This window comes from Microcaecilia unicolor, chromosome 1 (assembly GCF_901765095.1).
Source record: "Microcaecilia unicolor chromosome 1, aMicUni1.1, whole genome shotgun sequence".
Taxonomy (NCBI): Eukaryota; Metazoa; Chordata; class Amphibia; order Gymnophiona; family Siphonopidae; genus Microcaecilia; species Microcaecilia unicolor.
In genome coordinates, this window is record NC_044031.1 from 629,543,696 (window position 1) to 629,562,402 (window position 18,707).

Genomic DNA, 18,707 nt, shown 5'->3' on the forward strand with positions numbered 1-18,707 from the left:
TATATAGGGAATTATGCAATTTTGACAAAATAAAGCTCTGTAGCAAATTCACAGTCACTTCAGTTGCCAGCTCTGCAGACCACGCTTGTGCCCACTTCTTAAAATCCAAGTCCTCCGTAGTATCCAGCAGATATCTATGATGAAACCTCAGTGGAACTGCATTTTGGGATCCCAGAGTAAGGGCTGTGTTGAGCGTATCTTGCACGTCTTCACAAAGATTTACCCAGCCCCGAGGAAAATTGCCTTCTCTTAATAAAGAATTAACTAATAATGTAATCTAGTTACCTAATTGAATTGGGACAGACGTAAGTGGGAAGGACAATGATCAAGAATGCAAAACTTACCAGCTACCTTTTTTAGTATAGAATAATCTTTAGTAGAAACTGGTCTGAATTCAGAGCAAACTAGATCAGCTTTAATACCAAGCAACTATTGCTCGACTTCATTGTATGGTTGCAAAAAGTATTCAAGGCCTAATGGCAACAATACTGATCTAATATTTTCAATCTTAGTTCTAAAATACATTGCCAATTCCTTCATTGTAGGCTGTAGATCCTCTGAAATTTGTGTAACTAGTTGTGAATTAGTGAAGGATCTAAAAATGTTAAATAAGATCTTACTGTCTAATTGCCCGGATCCTATTAATTTCTAATAATATTTTTTCCTGGTTTCAATAACCATTATTTATATAAATTGATCAACTTTCTCCATTTAAATTTATGATCAGCATTTTTATTTTTACGCCAGACTCTTTCTAAGCATCTACACGCCCTACGCAAATCTCTTATCATTAAACCAAGGAGATTTTTTTACCACTCGGAATACTTCTTGGCTTTTCTATATGAAATTGGTTAAAAACACTATCTACAATATTATCCCAATTTACTAACATTTGGGTTGAGTCCGCAAAAGTAGAACCTTAAATGATTTGTTATATGAAACCAGAAATAATCAGTATCTGTGTTCCTTCTTGGATTTTATTGGGGTTTTTTGTTATATTGTAAATACATTGTAAAACTAGCCAATTAAATCAGGTGAATGGCCCTTCTCATAAGTAATTTCATCAACCTTGTATTGATAATGTAATGAATCAAAAAAATCTATAGGTAGTCAGTAGAAATAGAATAAAATAAAACAGAGAAAATAAAATAAGGTGATACCTTTTTTTATTGGACTAACTTAATATATTTTTTGATTAGCTTTCGAAGGTAAAGTGCTGTCCCACTAAGGTAACATCCTGGTTGGCACTGGCTTTTTTCATATGATGTCTGTCATATGATTTAATTTACGTAGACATCATATGAAAAATGCCAGTGCCAACCCATAGACATCATATGAAAAATGCCAGTGCCAACTAGGATGTTACCTCTGTGGCAAACCAAAAGAAAAAAAGCAGATCAAAAAAGACAAAAAAATGGAACAGGAGGGTAACAGAAGAAGTGGTTTATTACAAGTTACCCGACGTGGGGGCCCGATACGGAGGGGGGAGGGAACGGCGGCGGGGATGGGGGGGGGAGGGTGGAGGTTGTTTCACGCGATGTTCCTTTCCAGGCGGCAGTGGCGGCGTCCGACAATTCAACTCCGTTTCCCTCTCTGTTCTGCCCTCTGATGTCATGATGTCTTGACGCGAGGGCGGAACAGAGTGGGAAGTCTGTACTGCGCATTTGCAAGTGAGTACGGTCACTTGCCGTTTATATGTTTGATTGTATTTGTACCCCACATTTTCCCACCTTTTTGCAGGCTAAATGTGGCTCACAGAGTATAGATATGATAATGTCGTTACATGATTTAAAAAACAGTCGATCATAAGCAGAGGTGAAAGAGGATTTAGATGGAAGCTGTTAGGTAAGGTCGTATTTTACAAAACCAGAACACTGTACCAATGGTTTTATGGTGAGTATGCTGAAAGGAAACTTTAAAACAATACAAGAACGCAAGACCTTTTAAGTCAAAATGATTAAATATTTTGACACCCACCAGACAGAACTTAACAAAGAACTGGGTTTTCTAGCCCATTATAAACCATGAAATTTCACTGCTTTGTAACCCTCTGATCACCATGCATATCTCCCTGTCCCTCATCCTCTCAGCCCTCTCTCTTTCTCACCTAGCCCACCCCCTCCCTCATCTTTTCAAACTGTCACTGAAATACTTTGATGTTTCACTTATATATGCTGTTACTTATCAAAATGTGTTTATTTCTTGACGAAAAAGGGCTACCTTTGAAAGCTAATCAAAAAATGTATTAGTCTAATAAAAAAGGTATCACCTTATTTTCTTTTCCATGTTTTATTTTATTCTATTTGTATTGATTACCTTTAAAAGTGGACTAACACGGCTACCACATCTCTCTACTCAAAAAATATATATAAATTTACCTGGCAAATCTTGCATATTTTCCAAATTTAAGTTCTGATCTCCAGCTAGAATAACCTTAGAAGGAGGATGAGTATTTAGCAGTTCAAATTGCTGCTGTTTGTCCACTTAGGACTGCGTCATGATTCTGCTTCCTAGTTATGAAATCACTTCAACGATATGTGCCATCCTGACTGCTGTGCTAGCAAATGCTCATGCCCTAACTGTCCCAAATTTGAGACAGCTGCGCTTAAATATTAAGACTGGCACTTTTTCCATAACTGGCCCTATTTAGTGGGATAAGCTCCTTCTAATGTTGAAATCACAGCAGACTGTTGCATTCTTTAAATCAGTGTTAATGAGCTAGCTGTTAAGCCAAACTTATGAACTTCTATGAGCCATCTGTGACTAATGGATGTTACTGCTCGCTGCTTATTTGTGCTTTCTTAGTTGTTGAATGTATTTTGAATTATGTATGTAGCTGTGCTACTTGCCTTTGACAAAAGGTGGGATATAAATAATAAATACAAATTTCATTGAGGCTGGTGTGAAAATCAGTGGTCAGTACTACCATGATGTCCGACAGAAGGTTTCTCAACAGCAGGACATCAGACAATTCTCTGAATACTTTATGTTCAACAGGGCAGGGCACCAGCTCACAGTGTTTGAGAAACACTTGATTTACTCAGACACAAAACACCTGACTTCATTCTTTGGTTGCTGTGGCCGCCAAACAGTCCAGGCCTCTACCCTGTTGATTACAAAATCTGGTACCTTCACAGGAAGAGGTCTGCAGGAGAAAGATCATGTGTGTCTGTGCGTGCATTACAGCAGATGGTGGACATTTTGAACATGCAGTTTAGTCAGTGCAAATAAATTAAATTTGGCAAATTTTTGTATGCAAATTGATTTTGAGCATAACATTCTTTAATATTCATATTTGTCGTTTCCATTTGTTCACATGACATTCAAAGTATCTTTATTATGTGAACTTGCAAAGAATGTTTGTCATGCTACATTTTTGTTGCATAATCATTTTATAGTTCTGTCATAAGCCTGTTTGTAAGTCAGATTTTATTAGTGTACATGCAGCCGTTTGTTTATAGAGAAAAATAAAAGGGATCCTGTTGTTTTGAAACGCAGTATAAATCAAACTCCCTTTTCTTATTTATCCCGTTTCTCTAGAAGCGGAGCACAAACTGTATGCCTTTAATGCTACAGAAATGATAAGTAATAGTAGTAGTACATTTTCTTTGGAGGATCATATAGTCTTTCTTTTCTTCTTTCTTTTATACAATTTCTGACATAGATTTGTTTACATAAAATTTACAAAGAATTAGTTTTCTGCATGGCAAAGTTTTAAGCTTATAGTAGAAGCTGCGAGCTCAGCCACCCGCACGCAGTTTTACTGCATGCCTTTCTGCATCAGTCCCAAAGACAGTTTGATCCCAGTGTCAGATAACCAAATTGTGGATGTGGTGGAAGAAGGAGTCAGACTCGTGAGCAGGGGTTCTCAACCTGATACCTAGGCAGTCAGGGTTTCAGGTTCTCCGAGGACAAGCAGGCTGCTTGTTCTCACGACTGGGTTGACGTCCACGGCAGCCCCCACCAACCGGAACAAAACTTCGCGGGCGGTCCCGCACGCAGGGCATGCCCACCGCGCATGCGCGACCGTCTTCCCGCCCGTGCGTGACCGTTCCCGCTCAGTCTTTTCTTTTCCGCGCTGGAGAGAGCCATGTTCGTCTCTCTCTCTCTGTCAGCCCCGGAAACCGGATCACGCTTTAACCGCGAATTTTCTCTTTTTCTCTTTTTCGTTTCATCGTTCTCCGTTTTTCTATTTAGTTTAAAAAAAAAAAAAAAAGAAAACGCTGAACTTTGTTTTTCCCTCATCTCTTAGCGGGGGCGTCGCGTTGCGGCCTTGTGGCCGCGCGGTCGATTTATTTTCGAGGTGTGAATTTTACCGCCACCATCGACGACTTTGATTTCGCCGACGCGATTTTTCCGTCGATGTCCTCGAAGGTCCCAAGTGGATTTAAAAAGTGTGGTCGGTGCGGCCGGCATATCTCGCAGACCGACACTCACGCTTGGTGCCTCCAGTGCCTCGGGCCGGAGCACGATACCAAGACGTGCACTTTGTGTCTCGGTCTCCGGAAATGGACACAAGTAGCAAGGCAAGTTCTTCAGGATCATCTTTTTGGAACTTGCGCCGGCCCCTCGACGTCGACTTCGACGGCATCGGTATCGACAGCTGGTTCTTCGGTACCGGTATCGATGTCCACGAAATCAGCACCGATGGCATCGACCCCAGGAGCACAGGTCCCGTCGGCCCACCAGTCCTCCGGTGAAGGCAGGGGTGAGAGGCCGCATGGGCAATCGGCCCCGGTCACTCCCTCTACCCAGGGCCCTCGGGACCGAACCCTGTCGGACCCGGTCCCTCGAGGCCGAGGGGGATCGACCTTCTCCTCCTCAATTCCACCAAGCGCCGATGACGGGCACCGCAAGAAGACGAAGAAACACCGTCATCGGTCGCCCTCGATGCATCCGGCTCCCGGCGCCGGAGATGAGTCGACGCCGAGGAAGCGGCAGCGTCGAGAGGAGAGGTCCCCCTCTGTAGTAGAGGTACCGCCGCATCAGGGTCCCAGCACTTCGGTGCAGTCTCCTGGACCCAAGCAGCTTCCGGCACCGACGCCTCTACCGGCCCCCTCGCCTTTCCCGACAGCGGGCCTTGACGAGTGCCTCCGAGCCATCCTTCCGGGGATCCTGGAAGGGCTGATGCGCCAGACTGTGCCGGCGCCGGGGGTGCTTGCGCCGTCGGCGCCGTTGACTGTGGCGCCGGCGAGCTCTAGCCCGGTGCCGAGGCCTTCGACGCCGCTTGCGGCGCCGGTCTCGACCGCCACGCAGGTGGAGTCGACGTCGATGGAGGGAGCTTCATCCCCGCCGGCGCAGGAGTCCACCGTTCGACGATACCACCGAGGCCTCGGTGCCTCGACGTCGAGCCGGGCCCGGTTAAGGACTCAGCTGCACGAGCTTATGTCCAGCACCAAGGAAGAGGCCTCGTGGGGGGAGGAGGAGGACCCCAGATATTTCTCCTCGGAGGAATCTGTGGGCCTTCCCTCCGACCCCACTCCTTCACCAGAGAGGAAGCTCTCGCCACCTGAGAGCCTCTCCTTTGCCTCCTTTGTCAGGGATATGTCTATTTGCATTCCCTTTCCCGTGGTCTCTGTGGATGAGCCGAGGGCTGAGATGCTCGAGGTCCTCGACTATCCATCACCACCTAGAGAGTCCTCCATGGTGCCGTTGCACAATGTCCTCAAAGAGACGCTGCTTCGGAACTGGTTGAGACCACTATCTAATCCCACCATCCCCAAGAAAGCAGAGTCCCAATACAGAATCCACTCGGACCCAGAGTTAATGCGGCCCCAATTGCCTCATGACTCGGCGGTCATGGACTCTGCTCTCAAGAGGGCACGGAGTTTGAGGGATACCGCCTCGGCGCCCCCGGGGCGGGAGTCTCGCACTCTGGACTTGTTTGGGAGGAAGGCCTACCAATCTTCTATGCTCGTGACCCGCATCCAGTCTTACCAGCTCTACACGAGCATCCACATGCGGAATAATGTGAAGCAACTGGCGGACCTGGTTGACAAGCTCCCGCCGGAGCGGTCCAGGCCTTTTCAGGAGGTGGTCAGGCAGCTGAATGCGTGCAGAAAGTTCCTGTCCAGGGGTATATATGACACCTGTGACGTGGCATCTCGTGCTGCGGCCCAAGGTATAGTGATGCGCAGGCTCTCATGGCTGCGTGCCTCTGACCTGGACAACCGCACCCAGCAGAGACTGGCCGACGTCCCTTGCCGGGGGGATAATATTTTTGGCGAGAAGGTCGAGCAGCTGGTGGACCAACTTCATCAGCGGGAAACCACCCTCGACAAGCTCTCCCACCGGGCGCCTTCAGCATCCACCTCAGCAGGTGGACGTTTTTCCTGGGCCCGGCAGGCTGCGCCCTATGCGTTTACCAAGCGTAGGTACACCCAGCCGGCCCGAAGGCCTTGTCAGGCACAGGGACAGTCCCAGCGCGCTCGTTCTCGTCAACAGCGTGCACCTAAGCAGCCCCCTGCGCCTCCACAGCAAAAGCCGGGGACGGGCTTTTGACTGGATCCATGGGAACATAGCCGCCATCAAAGTGTCCGTACCGAACGATCTGCCGGTCGGAGGGAGGTTAAAATTTTTTCACCAAAGGTGGCCTCTCATAACCTCCGACCAGTGGGTTCTCCAAATAGTACAGTGCGGATACGCCCTGAATTTGGCCTCCCTGCCACCAAATTGTCCTCCGGGAGATCAATCCTTCAGCTCCCATCACAAGCAGGTACTTGCAGAGGAACTCTCCGCCTTTCTCAGCGCCAATGCGGTCGAGCCCGTACCACCCGGGCAGGAAGGGCAGGGATTCTATTCCAGGTACTTCCTTGTGGAAAAGAAAACAGGGGGGATGCGTCCCATCCTAGACCTGAGAGGCCTGAACAAATTCCTGGTCAAAGAAAAGTTCAGGATGCTTTCCTTGGGCACCCTTCTGCCAATGATTCAGAAAAACGATTGGCTATGTTCCCTGGATTTAAAGAACGCATACACTCACATCCCGATACTGCCAGCTCACAGACAGTATCTCAGATTCCGCCTGGGCACACGGCACTTTCAGTATTGTGTGCTGCCCTTTGGGCTCGCCTCTGCCCCACGGATGTTTACAAAGTGCCTTGTGGTGGTAGCGGCGTATCTACGCAAGCTGGGAGTGCACGTGTTCCCATATCTCGACGATTGGCTGGTCAAGAACACCTCGGAGGCAGGAGCTCTCCGGTCCATGCAGTGCACTATTCAACTCCTGGAGCTGCTGGGGTTTGTGATAAATTACCCAAAGTCCCATCTTCAGCCAGCCCAGTCTCTGGAATTCATAGGAGCTCTGCTGAATACCCAGACGGCTCAGGCCTTCCTTCCCGAAGCGAGGGCCAACAACCTCCTGTCCCTGGCTTCCCAGACCGGAGCGTCTCAGCAGATCACAGCTCGGCAGATGTTGAGACTTCTGGGTCATATGGCCTCTACAGTTCATGTGACTCCCATGGCTCGTCTTCACATGAGATCTGCTCAATGGACCCTAGCTTCCCAGTGGTTTCAAGCCACCGGGAATCTAGAAGATGTCATCCGCCTCTTCACCAGTTGCCGCACTTCACTGCACTGGTGGACCATTCGGACCAGTTTGACCCTGGGACGTCCATTCCAAATTCCACAGCCCACGAAGGTGTTGACGACGGATGCATCTCGCCTGGGGTGGGGAGCTCATGTCGATGGGCTTCACACCCAGGGTCTGTGGTCCCTCCAGGAAAAGGATCTGCAGATCAACCTCCTGGAGCTCCGAGCGATCTGGAACGCACTGAAGGCTTTCAGAGATCGGCTGTCCTGTCAAATTATTCAAATTCGGACAGACAATCACGTTGCAATGTATTACATCAACAAGCAGGGGGGCACCGGATCTCGCCCCCTGTGTCAGGAAGCCGTCGGGATGTGGCGTTGGGCTTGCCAGTTCGGCATGCTCCTCCAAGCCACATACCTGGCAGGCGTAAACAACAGTCTGGCCGACAGACTGAGCAGAGTCATGCAACCGCACGAGTGGTCGCTCCATTCCAGAGTGGTACGCAAGATCTTCCGAGTGTGGGGCACCCCCTCGGTGGACCTTTTCGCCTCTCGGACCAACCACAAGCTGCCTCTGTTCTGTTCCAGACTTCAGACACATGGCAGGCTAGCGTCGGATGCCTTTCTCCTTCATTGGCGGACCGGCCTCCTGTATGCTTATCCTCCCATACCTTTGGTGGGGAAGACCTTACTGAAGCTCAAGCAAGACCGTGGCACCATGATTCTGATCGCGCCCTTTTGGCCCCGTCAGATCTGGTTCCCTCTTCTTCTGGAGTTGTCCTCCGAAGAACTGTGGAGATTGGAGTGTTTTCCGACTCTCATTTCGCAGAACGACGGAGCGTTGCTGCACCCCAACCTTCAGTCTCTGGCTCTCACGGCCTGGATGTTGAGGGCGTAGACTTCACTGCGTTGGATCTGTCTGAGGGTGTCTCCCTTGTCTTGCTTGCCTCTAGGAAGGATTCCACTAAAAAGAGTTACTTTTTCAAGTGGAGGAGGTTTGTCGTTTGGTGTGAGAGCAAGGCCCTAGAACCTCGTTCTTGCCCTGCACAGAACCTGCTTGAATACCTTCTGCACTTATCAGAGTCTGGCCTCAAGACCAACTCAGTAAGGAATCACCTTAGTGCGATTAGTGCTTACCATTATCGTGTGGAAGGTAAAGCCATCTCTGGAGAGCCTTTAGTCGTTCGATTCATGAGAGGCTTGCTTTTGTCAAAGCCCCCTATCAAGCCGCCTGCAGTGTCATGGGATCTCAACGTCGTCCTCACCCAGCTGATGAAACCTCCTTTTGAGCCACTGAATACCTGCCATCTGAAGTACTTGACCTGGAAGGTCATTTTCTTGGTGGCAGTTACTTCAGCTCGTAGGGTCAGTGAGCTTGAAGCCCTGGTAGCTCATGCTCCGTATACCAAATTTCATCACAACAGAGTAGTGCTCCGCACCCACCCAAAGTTCCTGCCGAAGGTGGTGTCGGAGTTCCATCTTAACCAGTCAATTGTTTTGCCAACATTCTTTCCCAGACCGCATACCCGCCCTGCTGAACGTCAGTTGCACACATTGGACTGCAAGAGAGCATTGGCCTTTTACTTGGAGCGGACACAGCCCCACAGACAGTCCGCCCAATTGTTTGTTTCTTTCGACCCTAACAGGATAGGGGTCGCTGTCGGGAAACGCACCATCTCCAATTGGCTAGCAGATTGCATTTCCTTCACTTATGCCCAGGCTGGGCTGACTCTAGAGGGCCATGTCACGGCTCATAGTGTCAGAGCCATGGCAGCGTCGGTGGCTCACTTGAAGTCAGCCACCATTGAAGAGATTTGCAAGGCTGCGACGTGGTCATCTGTCCACACATTCACATCACATTACTGCCTCCAGCAGGATACCCGACGCGACAGTCGGTTCGGGCAGTCGGTGCTGCAGAATCTGTTTGGGGTGTAAATCCAACTCCACCCTCCAGGACCCGAATTTATTCTGGTCAGGCTGCACTCTCAGTTAGTTGTTCTTCGTAGGTCAATTTCTGTTATGCCCTCGCCGTTGCGAGGTTCAATTGACCTGGGTTCTTGTTTTGAGTGAGCCTGAGAGCTAGGGATACCCCAGTCGTGAGAACAAGCAGCCTGCTTGTCCTCGGAGAAAGTGAATGATACATACCTGTAGCAGGTGTTCTCCGAGGACAGCAGGCTGATTGTTCTCACCTATCCTCCCTCCTCCCCTTTGGAGTTGCGTTTGATCATTTTTGCTTGTCATTCAACTGAGCGGGAACGGTCACGCACGGGCGGGAAGACGGCCGCGCATTCACGCGGTGGGCGTGCCCTGCGTGCGGGACCGCCCACGAAGTTTTGTTCTGGTTGGTGGGGGCTGCCGTGGACGTCAACCCAGTCGTGAGAACAAGCAGCCTGCTGTCCTCGGAGAACACCTGCTACAGGTATGTATCATTCACTATCTCTACAGTGAATGTATGCAGTAAATTTGCATTCATTGGCTTCCTTTTATGCAAATCTATCTTATGCATATTTATTATGGGTGTCTTTAAAACCAGACTAGGTTGGTGTGTCCTAATATAAAAGTTATGAAAGTTGTCAGAAATGCAGACCACCTCTGATATTTCATTTTTATTCTCTCCACAGCTTCGTCTCATAGATTGGGGCCTGGCAGAGTTCTACCATCTGGGGCAGGAATATAATGTCAGAGTAGCATCTAGATACTTCAAAGGACCTGAACTATTAGTAGATTACCAGGTAAGAAACCTCTGTATTCAGAAGACCCCGGGTATCAACCACTTGCAGCAGATCTAATTGAGAAAATAGCTCATTCCTCCTCCCCTTCCTCCCAACTGGTGTTAAATCTGTTTCATATGGTGTATGAGCCCTGTGCATTAGAGTATGAGCTGTCTCAAAGACGTAGGACTTTTTGCATAAGATCTGCCTCATGTGGCATGTGACCCCCCCCCCCAACCCACACAGACTTACACTGGTGTAAGATCTGCCTTACAGGGTATGTGCCCCACCCCTCCCCACACTAGTGTAGGATCTGCCTCATGTGGAGTGTGACCCCTGCATTGGTGTAAGATCTATCTCAAATTAGTATTTGGAACCCTTTCTTTGCAGATGTATGACTACAGTTTAGACATGTGGAGTTTAGGCTGCATGCTTGCCAGTATGATCTTCAGAAAGGAACCATTCTTCCATGGGCATGATAACTATGACCAGGTGAGATCTGCTAGAAATGCCTCCCTTCCCTATTTTCTCTCCCCTTCTGTTTTCCACCCACAATAACTATAAACAAGCAGATTGTGAGAAATTGCAGGAGCACCCTGGGAGGCTGGCCATCCAGATAAAATATAATGGGAACAAGTGCAAAGTGATGCACATATGAATTTAATGTATTTTTATCCAACCAAATCACAAAGTTGATGGTAGGTCACAGTAAACGTACAGTTAAAGAAACAGACATCATGAATCAACAGTACCAATTCTATAAGATTTCAACTGTCACTGAAACAATAATGACTCAATTATTTTAATTTCATTTGCATCCCCTGTCACAAGGGAAAATAACTCAAACTATAACTACACAATGCTATGTTCTCCATTAGAGATTACCACCCAGGGAGAGGATCTAAGTGTCATCGTAGACAGCACGTTGAAATCTGGTCAGTGTGCAGTGGTAGACAAATTTGCAAACAGAATGTTAGGAATTATTAGGAAAAGAATAGAGAATAAAACAATATCATAATGCACCTGTATCACACCATTGTATGACTACAGAATTAGAAAAGGTATACAGAATGGTGACCAAAATGATTAAGGGGATGGAATGAGTTACTTATGAGGAAAGGCTAAAGCGGTTAGGGCTCTTTAGCTTGGATGAGAAATATGAGTCTGTAAAATCCTGAGTAGAATGGAACAGATAAACTCAAATTGATTGTTGACTCTTTCAGAAATAAGATATACCATGAAGTTACTAAGTAATACATTTAAAATAAATTGGAAAACCTATTTAATCTCTGGAACTTATTGCCAGAGGATGTGGTAAAAGCAGTTAATTTAGCTGGGTTTAAAAAGGTTTGAGTAACTTCCTGGAGGTAAAGTCCATAAACTGCTATGAGCATAAACCTCTGTGGTCTATGTCCTGATGAAGGCTGAGTAGACTTGGATGGGCTGGAGTGGAGCTTTTCAGGTGCTTTGACATCAACTTCAGAAATTTAGAACAAGGCCAGTGCTGGGCAGACTTCTACGATCTATGCCCTAAAAACGACAAGGATAAATCAAGAACAAGTATATATATGATGTAACACTTCATACCATATGTAATGAGTTTATATTGTTGGGCAGACTGGATGGACCATACAGGTCTTTATCTGCCGCCATCTAGAATGTTACTATACTATTAAGGTAGACTTCTAGAAAGCCACTGCTTATCCTTGGGTGTAAATAGCATGGAATGTGACCTGTTGGAAATGGAATACTGGGCTTGATGGACCTTTGATCTGACTCAGAATAACAGTTTCTTATATTCTTACGCATTAGAAACCCTGAGCAGATCTTCAGCCTTGCCCTTCTGACCACCATCCCCCCAAATATACACATAATTAACTCTTTCACCCATAGGACATCCCATGATGATCACCACCAGCCATTTTCCCAGAGCAAAGTTGTAAAGCACATAACTGGACATAGGAAGGACGGTTATCAAAAGCAATTTATCTGGTTTAAAAAACTGCCCTGGGTTTGTACTTTCCATACGAGATCTGGTGCAAAGCCCATGGGTAAAACTTAGTGGGATTTGCATTAAAATGTACCATTGAGAACTGCCCACATATTTTCAAAAATGGAACTTTATTTTGAATAGTTATATACATACTACAAAGATGTTTCAGAAATCAGGTCACATTGGTTAGACTGTTTAAAAAACAAAATCCGTACCACATGGGCTGAAGGTAGTCTGTGCAACATTTAGGTAGGCTAAAGATGTTTCTCCGAGGACAAGCAGGCTGCTTGTTCTCACGACTGGGTGACGTCCGCGTCAGCCCCCCACCAACCGGAAGAAGCTTCGCGGGCGGTCCGCACGCAGGGCACGCCCACCGCGCATGCGCGGCCGTCTTCCCGCCCGTGCGCGACCGCTCCCGCCAGTTCCTTTTTTTCCGCGACTGGAGAGAGTCGTGCTTTCGCCGCTCTCTCTATCTTCAGCCCCGGAAAAACCGTCGCGTTTACGCGAGTCTCTTATTTGTACTTTATTTTTACTTTATTGGTTGCCGCGCGCTCCACTTTCTTTTTTCCTAAAAAAAAAAAAAAAGGAGCATGCGCTCCCATTTCCCTCGTTTCTAGCGGGGGCGTCGCGTTGCGGCCTAGTGGCCGCACGGTCAATTTCTTTTTTCGAGGTGTGATTACCGCCACCATCGACGACTTTAACTTCGCCGACGCGATTTTTCTGTCGATGTCCTCGAAGGTCCCGAGTGGATTTAAAAAGTGTGGTCGGTGCGGCCGGCCGATCTCGCAGACCGACACCCACGCTTGGTGCCTCCAATGCCTCGGGCCGGAGCACAATATCAAGTCGTGTTCCCTGTGTCTCGGTCTCCGGAAACGGACTCAGGTTGCGAGGCAAGTTCTTCGGGACCGTCTTTTTGGAACTTGCGCCGGCCCCTCGACGTCGACCTCGACGGCATCGGTATCGACGGCCGGTTCTTCGGTACCGGTATCGATGCCCGAGAAATCGGCACCGATGGCATCGACCCCAGGAGCACAGGTCTCGTCGGCCCGCCAGTCCGCCGGCGAGGGTAGGGGTGAGAGGCCGCATGGGCAATCGGCCCCGGTCACTCCCTCGGCCCATGGCCCTCGGGACCGAACCCTGTCGGACCCGGTTCCTCGTGACCGAGGGGGATCGACCTCCTCCTCCTCTGCTCCACCTGGCGCCGATGACGGGCATCGCAAAAAGTCACACAAGCACCGTCATCGGTTGCCCTCGATGCACCAGGGTTCCGGTGCCGGCAAGGAGTCGACGCCGAAGCGTCCTCGTTGAGAGGAGAGATCCCCTTCGGTTGTGGAGGTACTGCCGCGTCAGGGTCCCAGCACTTCGGTGCCGTCTCCTGGACCCGAGCAGCTTCTGGCACCGACACCTCTACCGGCCCCACCGTCTTTCCCGGCAGCGGGCCTGGACGAGTGCCTCCGAGCCATCCTTCCGGGGATCCTGGAAGGGCTGATGCGCCAGGCTGTGCCGGCGCCGGGGGTGCTTGCGCCCTCGGCGCCGTTGACTGTGGCGCCGGCGAGCTCTAGCCCGGTGCCGAGGCCGTCGACACCGCCGCCGCTTGCGGCGCCGGTCTCGACCGCCACGCAGATGGAGTCCCCGTCGACGTCGATGGAGGGAGCTTTGTCCCCGCCGGCGCGGAAGTCCACCGCTCGACGACACCGAGGCCTCGGTGCCTCGACGTCGAGCCGGGCCCGGTTAAGGACTCAGCTACATGAGCTCATGTCCGATACCGAGGAAGAGGCCTCGTGGGGGGAAGAGGAGGACCCCAGATATTTCTCCTCAGAGGAGTCTGCGGGCCTCCCCTCTGACCCCACGCCTTCACCGGAGAGGAAACTCTCACCCCCGGAGAGCCTCTCTTTTGCCTCTTTTGTCAGGGATATGTCTATCTGCATTCCCTTCCCCGTGGTCTCTGTGGATGAGCCGAGGGCTGAGATGCTCGAGGTCCTCGACTATCCATCACCACCTAGAGAGTCCTCCACGGTGCCGTTGCACAATGTCCTCAAAGAGACACTGCTTCGGAACTGGATGAGACCGCTATCTAATCCCATCATCCCCAAGAAAGCGGAATCCCAGTACAGAATCCACTCTGACCCAGAGTTAATGCGGCCCCAATTGCCCCATGACTCGGCGGTCGTGGATTCTGCTCTCAAGAGGGCACGGAGTTCAAGGGATACCGCCTCGGCGCCCCCGGGGCGGGAGTCTCGCACTCTGGACTTGTTTGGGAGGAAGGCCTACCAATCCTCCATGCTCGTGACCCGCATCCAGTCATACCAGCTCTATACGAGCATCCACATGCGGAACAATGTGAAGCAACTGGCGGACCTGGTCGATAAGCTCCCGCCGGAGCAGTCCAGGCCTTATCAGGAGGTGGTCAGGCAGCTGAAGGCGTGCAGAAAGTTCCTGTCCAGGGGTATCTATGACACCTGTGACGTGGCATCTCGTGCTGCGGCCCAAGGTATAGTGATGCGCAGGCTCTCATGGCTGCGTGCCTCTGACCTGGACAACCGCACCCAGCAGAGACTGGCCGACGTTCCTTGCCGGGGGGATAACATTTTTGGTGAGAAGGTCGAGCAGTTGGTGGACCAACTGCATCAGCGGGAAACCGCCCTCGACAAGCTCTCCCACCGGGCGCCTTCAGCATCCACCTCAGCAGGTGGACGTTTTTCCCGGGCCCGGCAGGCTGCACCGTATTCTTTTGCAAAGCGTAGGTACACCCAGCCGGCCCGAAGGCCTCGTCAGGCACAGGGACAGCCCCAGCGCGCTCGTTCTCGTCAACAGCGTGCGCCTAAGCAGCCCCCTGCGCCTCCACAGCAGAAGCCGGGGACGGGCTTTTGACTGGATCCATGGGAACATAGCCGCCCTCAAAGTGTCCGTACCGGACGATCTGCCGGTCGGGGGGAGGTTAAAATGTTTTCACCAAAGGTGGCCTCTCATAACCTCCGACCAGTGGGTTCTCCAAATAGTGCGGTGCGGATACGCCCTAAATTTGGCCTCCCTGCCACCAAATTGTCCTCCGGGAGCTCAATCCTTCAGCTCCCATCACAAACAGGTACTTGCAGAGGAACTCTCCGCCCTTCTCAGCGCCAATGCAGTCGAGCCCGTACCACCCAGGCAGGAAGGGCAGGGATTCTATTCCAGGTACTTCCTTGTGGAAAAGAAAACAGGGGGGATGCGTCCCATCCTAGACCTGAGAGGCCTGAACAAATTCCTGGTCAAAGAAAAGTTCAGGATGCTTTCCTTGGGCACCCTTCTGCCAATGATTCAGAAAAACGATTGGCTATGTTCCCTGGATTTAAAGGACGCATATACTCACATCCCGATACTGCCAGCTCACAGACAGTATCTCAGATTCCGCCTGGGCACACGGCACTTTCAGTATTGTGTGCTGCCCTTTGGACTCGCCTCTGCCCCACGAGTGTTTACAAAGTGCCTCGTGGTGGTGGCGGCGTATCTACGCAAGCTGGGAGTGCACGTGTTCCCATATCTCGACGATTGGCTGGTCAAGAACACCTCGGAGGCAGGAGCCCTCCGGTCCATGCAGTGCACTATTCAACTTCTGGAGCTGCTGGGGTTTGTGATAAATTACCCAAAGTCCCATCTCCAGCCAACCCAGTCTCTGGAATTCATAGGAGCTCTGCTGAATACCCAGACGGCTCAGGCCTTCCTTCCCGAAGCGAGGGCCAACAACCTCCTGTCCCTGGCTTCGCGGACCAGAGCGTCTCAGCAGGTCACAGCTCGGCAGATGTTGAGACTTCTGGGTCATATGGCCTCCACAGTTCATGTGACTCCCATGGCTCGTCTTCACATGAGATCTGCTCAATGGACCCTAGCTTCCCAGTGGTTCCAAGCCACCAGGAATCTAGAAGATGTCATCCGCCTCTCCACCAGTTGCCGCACTTCACTGCTCTGGTGGACCATTCGGACCAATTTGACTCTGGGACGTCCATTCCAAATTTCGCAGCCCACGAAAGTGCTGACGACGGATGCATCTCGCCTGGGGTGGGGAGCTCATGTCGATGGGCTACACACCCAGGGTCTGTGGTCCCTCCAGGAAAAGGATCTGCAGATCAACCTCCTGGAGCTCCGAGCGATCTGGAACGCACTGAAGGCTTTCAGAGATCGGCTGTCCTGCCAAATTATCCAAATTCGGACAGACAATCAGGTTGCAATGTATTACACCAACAAGCAGGGGGGCACCGGATCTCGCCCCCTGTGTCAGGAAGCCGTCGGGATGTGGCGTTGGGCCAGCCGGTTCGGCATGCTTCTCCAAGCCACATACCTGGCAGGCGTAAACAACAGTCTGGCCCACAGACTGAGCAGAGTCATGCAACCGCACGAGTGGTCGCTTCATTCCAGAGTGGTACGCAAGATCTTCCGAGAGTGGAGCACCCCCTCGGTGGACCTTTTCGCCTCTCAGACCAACCACAAGCTGCCTCTGTTCTGTTCCAGACTACAGGCACACGGCAGGCTAGCGTCGGATGCCTTTCTCCTCCATTGGGGAACCGGCCTCCTGTATGCTTATCCTCCCATACCTTTGGTGGGGAAGACCTTACTGAAGCTCAAGCAAGACCACGGCACCATGATTCTGATAGTGCCCTTTTGGCCTCGTCAGATCTGGTTCCCTCTTCTTCTGGAGTTGTCCTCAGAAGAACCGTGGAGATTGGAGTGTTTTCCGACTCTCATTTCACAGAACAATGGAGCGTTGCTGCACCCCAACCTTCAGTCCCTGGCTCTCACGGCCTGGATGTTGAGGGCGTAGACTTCACTGCGTTGGGTCTGTCTGAGGGTGTCTCCCGTGTCTTGCTTGCCTCTAGGAAGGATTCCACTAAAAAGAGTTACTTTTTCAAGTGGAGGAGGTTTGTCGTTTGGTGTGAGAGCAAGGCCCTAGAACCTCGTTCTTGCCCTGCACAGAACCTGCTTGAATACCTTCTGCACTTATCAGAGTCTGGCCTCAAGACCAACTCAGTAAGGAATCACCTTAGTGCGATTAGTGCTTACCATTATCGTGTGGAAGGTAAAGCCATCTCTGGAGAGCCTTTAGTCGTTCGATTCATGAGAGGCTTGCTTTTGTCAAAGCCCCCTATCAAGCCTCCTACAGTGTCATGGGATCTCAACGTCGTCCTCACCCAGCTGATGAAACCTCCTTTTGAGCCACTGAATACCTGCCATCTGAAGTACTTGACCTGGAAGGTCATTTTCTTGGTGGCAGTTACTTCAGCTCGTAGGGTCAGTGAGCTTCAAGCCCTGGTAGCTCATGCTCCATATACCAAATTTCATCACAACAGAGTAGCGCTCCGCACCCACCCAAAGTTCCTGCCGAAGGTGGTGTCGGAGTTCCATCTTAACCAGTCAATTGTCTTGCCAACATTCTTCCCCAGGCCGCATACCCGCCCTGCTGAACGTCAGTTGCACACATTGGACTGCAAGAGAGCATTGGCCTTCTACTTGGAGCGGACACAGCCCCACAGACAGTCCGCCCAATTGTTTGTTTCTTTCGACCCTAACAGGCTAGGGGTCGCTGTCGGGAAACGCACCATCTCCAATTGGCTAGCAGATTGCATTTCCTTCACTTACGCCCAGGCTGGGCTGGCTCTTGAGGGTCATGTCACGGCTCATAGTGTTAGAGCCATGGCAGCGTCAGTGGCCCACTTGAAGTCAGCCACTATTGAAGAGATTTGCAAGGCTGCGACGTGGTCATCTGTCCACACATTCACATCACATTACTGCCTCCAGCAGGATACCCGACGCGACAGTCGGTTCGGGCAGTCGGTGCTGCAGAATCTGTTTGGGGTGTAAATCCAACTCCACCCTCCAGGACCCGAATTTATTCTGGTCAGGCTGCACTCTCAGTTAGTTGTTCTTCGTAGGTCAATTTCTGTTATATCCTCGCCGTTGCGAGGTTCCATTGACCTGGGTTCTTGTTTTGAGTGAGCCTGAGAGCTAGGGATACCCCAGTCGTGAGAACAAGCAGCCTGCTTGTCCTCGGAGAAAGTGAATGATACATACCTGTAGCAGGTGTTCTCCGAGGACAGCAGGCTGATTGTTCTCACCTACCCTCCCTCCTCCCCTTTGGAGTTGCGGTTCATGATTTTGCTTGTCATTCAACTGGCGGGAGCGGTCGCGCACGGGCGGGAAGACGGCTGCGCATGCGCGGTGGGCGTGCCCTGCGTGCGGACCGCCCGCGAAGCTTCTTCCGGTTGGTGGGGGGCTGACGCGGACGTCACCCAGTCGTGAGAACAATCAGCCTGCTGTCCTCGGAGAACACCTGCTACAGGTATGTATCATTCACTTTCTCTTTACCACTGTAGCTGGGTCCCCCTTCCAGGACCCAGCTGGGCTCGACCCTGCTTAGCTTCCTTCTTCACCCGACTGTTGCCTCGCTCCACACCACCTTGGCCTGTTCTGGGAACTCTGCACCAGACCCCCTGAGAGCTTGCAGG

At 50.6% G+C, this 18,707-nt stretch overlaps 1 protein-coding gene across 2 annotated transcripts in view; it reads left to right on the forward strand.

Annotated features, from left to right (window-relative positions):
* Nucleotides 1–18,707, forward strand: part of LOC115481564 (casein kinase II subunit alpha-like) — a 203,073-nt gene that overhangs the window by 132,090 nt on the left and 52,276 nt on the right. The window contains exons 9-10 of one of the 2 annotated variants that reach the window (XM_030220808.1): nt 10,149–10,259; nt 10,629–10,730. In XM_030220808.1, the coding sequence (XP_030076668.1) occupies nt 10,149–10,259; nt 10,629–10,730 (213 nt within the window). The remainder of the gene's footprint in view (nt 1–10,148; nt 10,260–10,628; nt 10,731–18,707) is intronic. The other variant, XM_030220817.1, reaches the window with a different exon arrangement.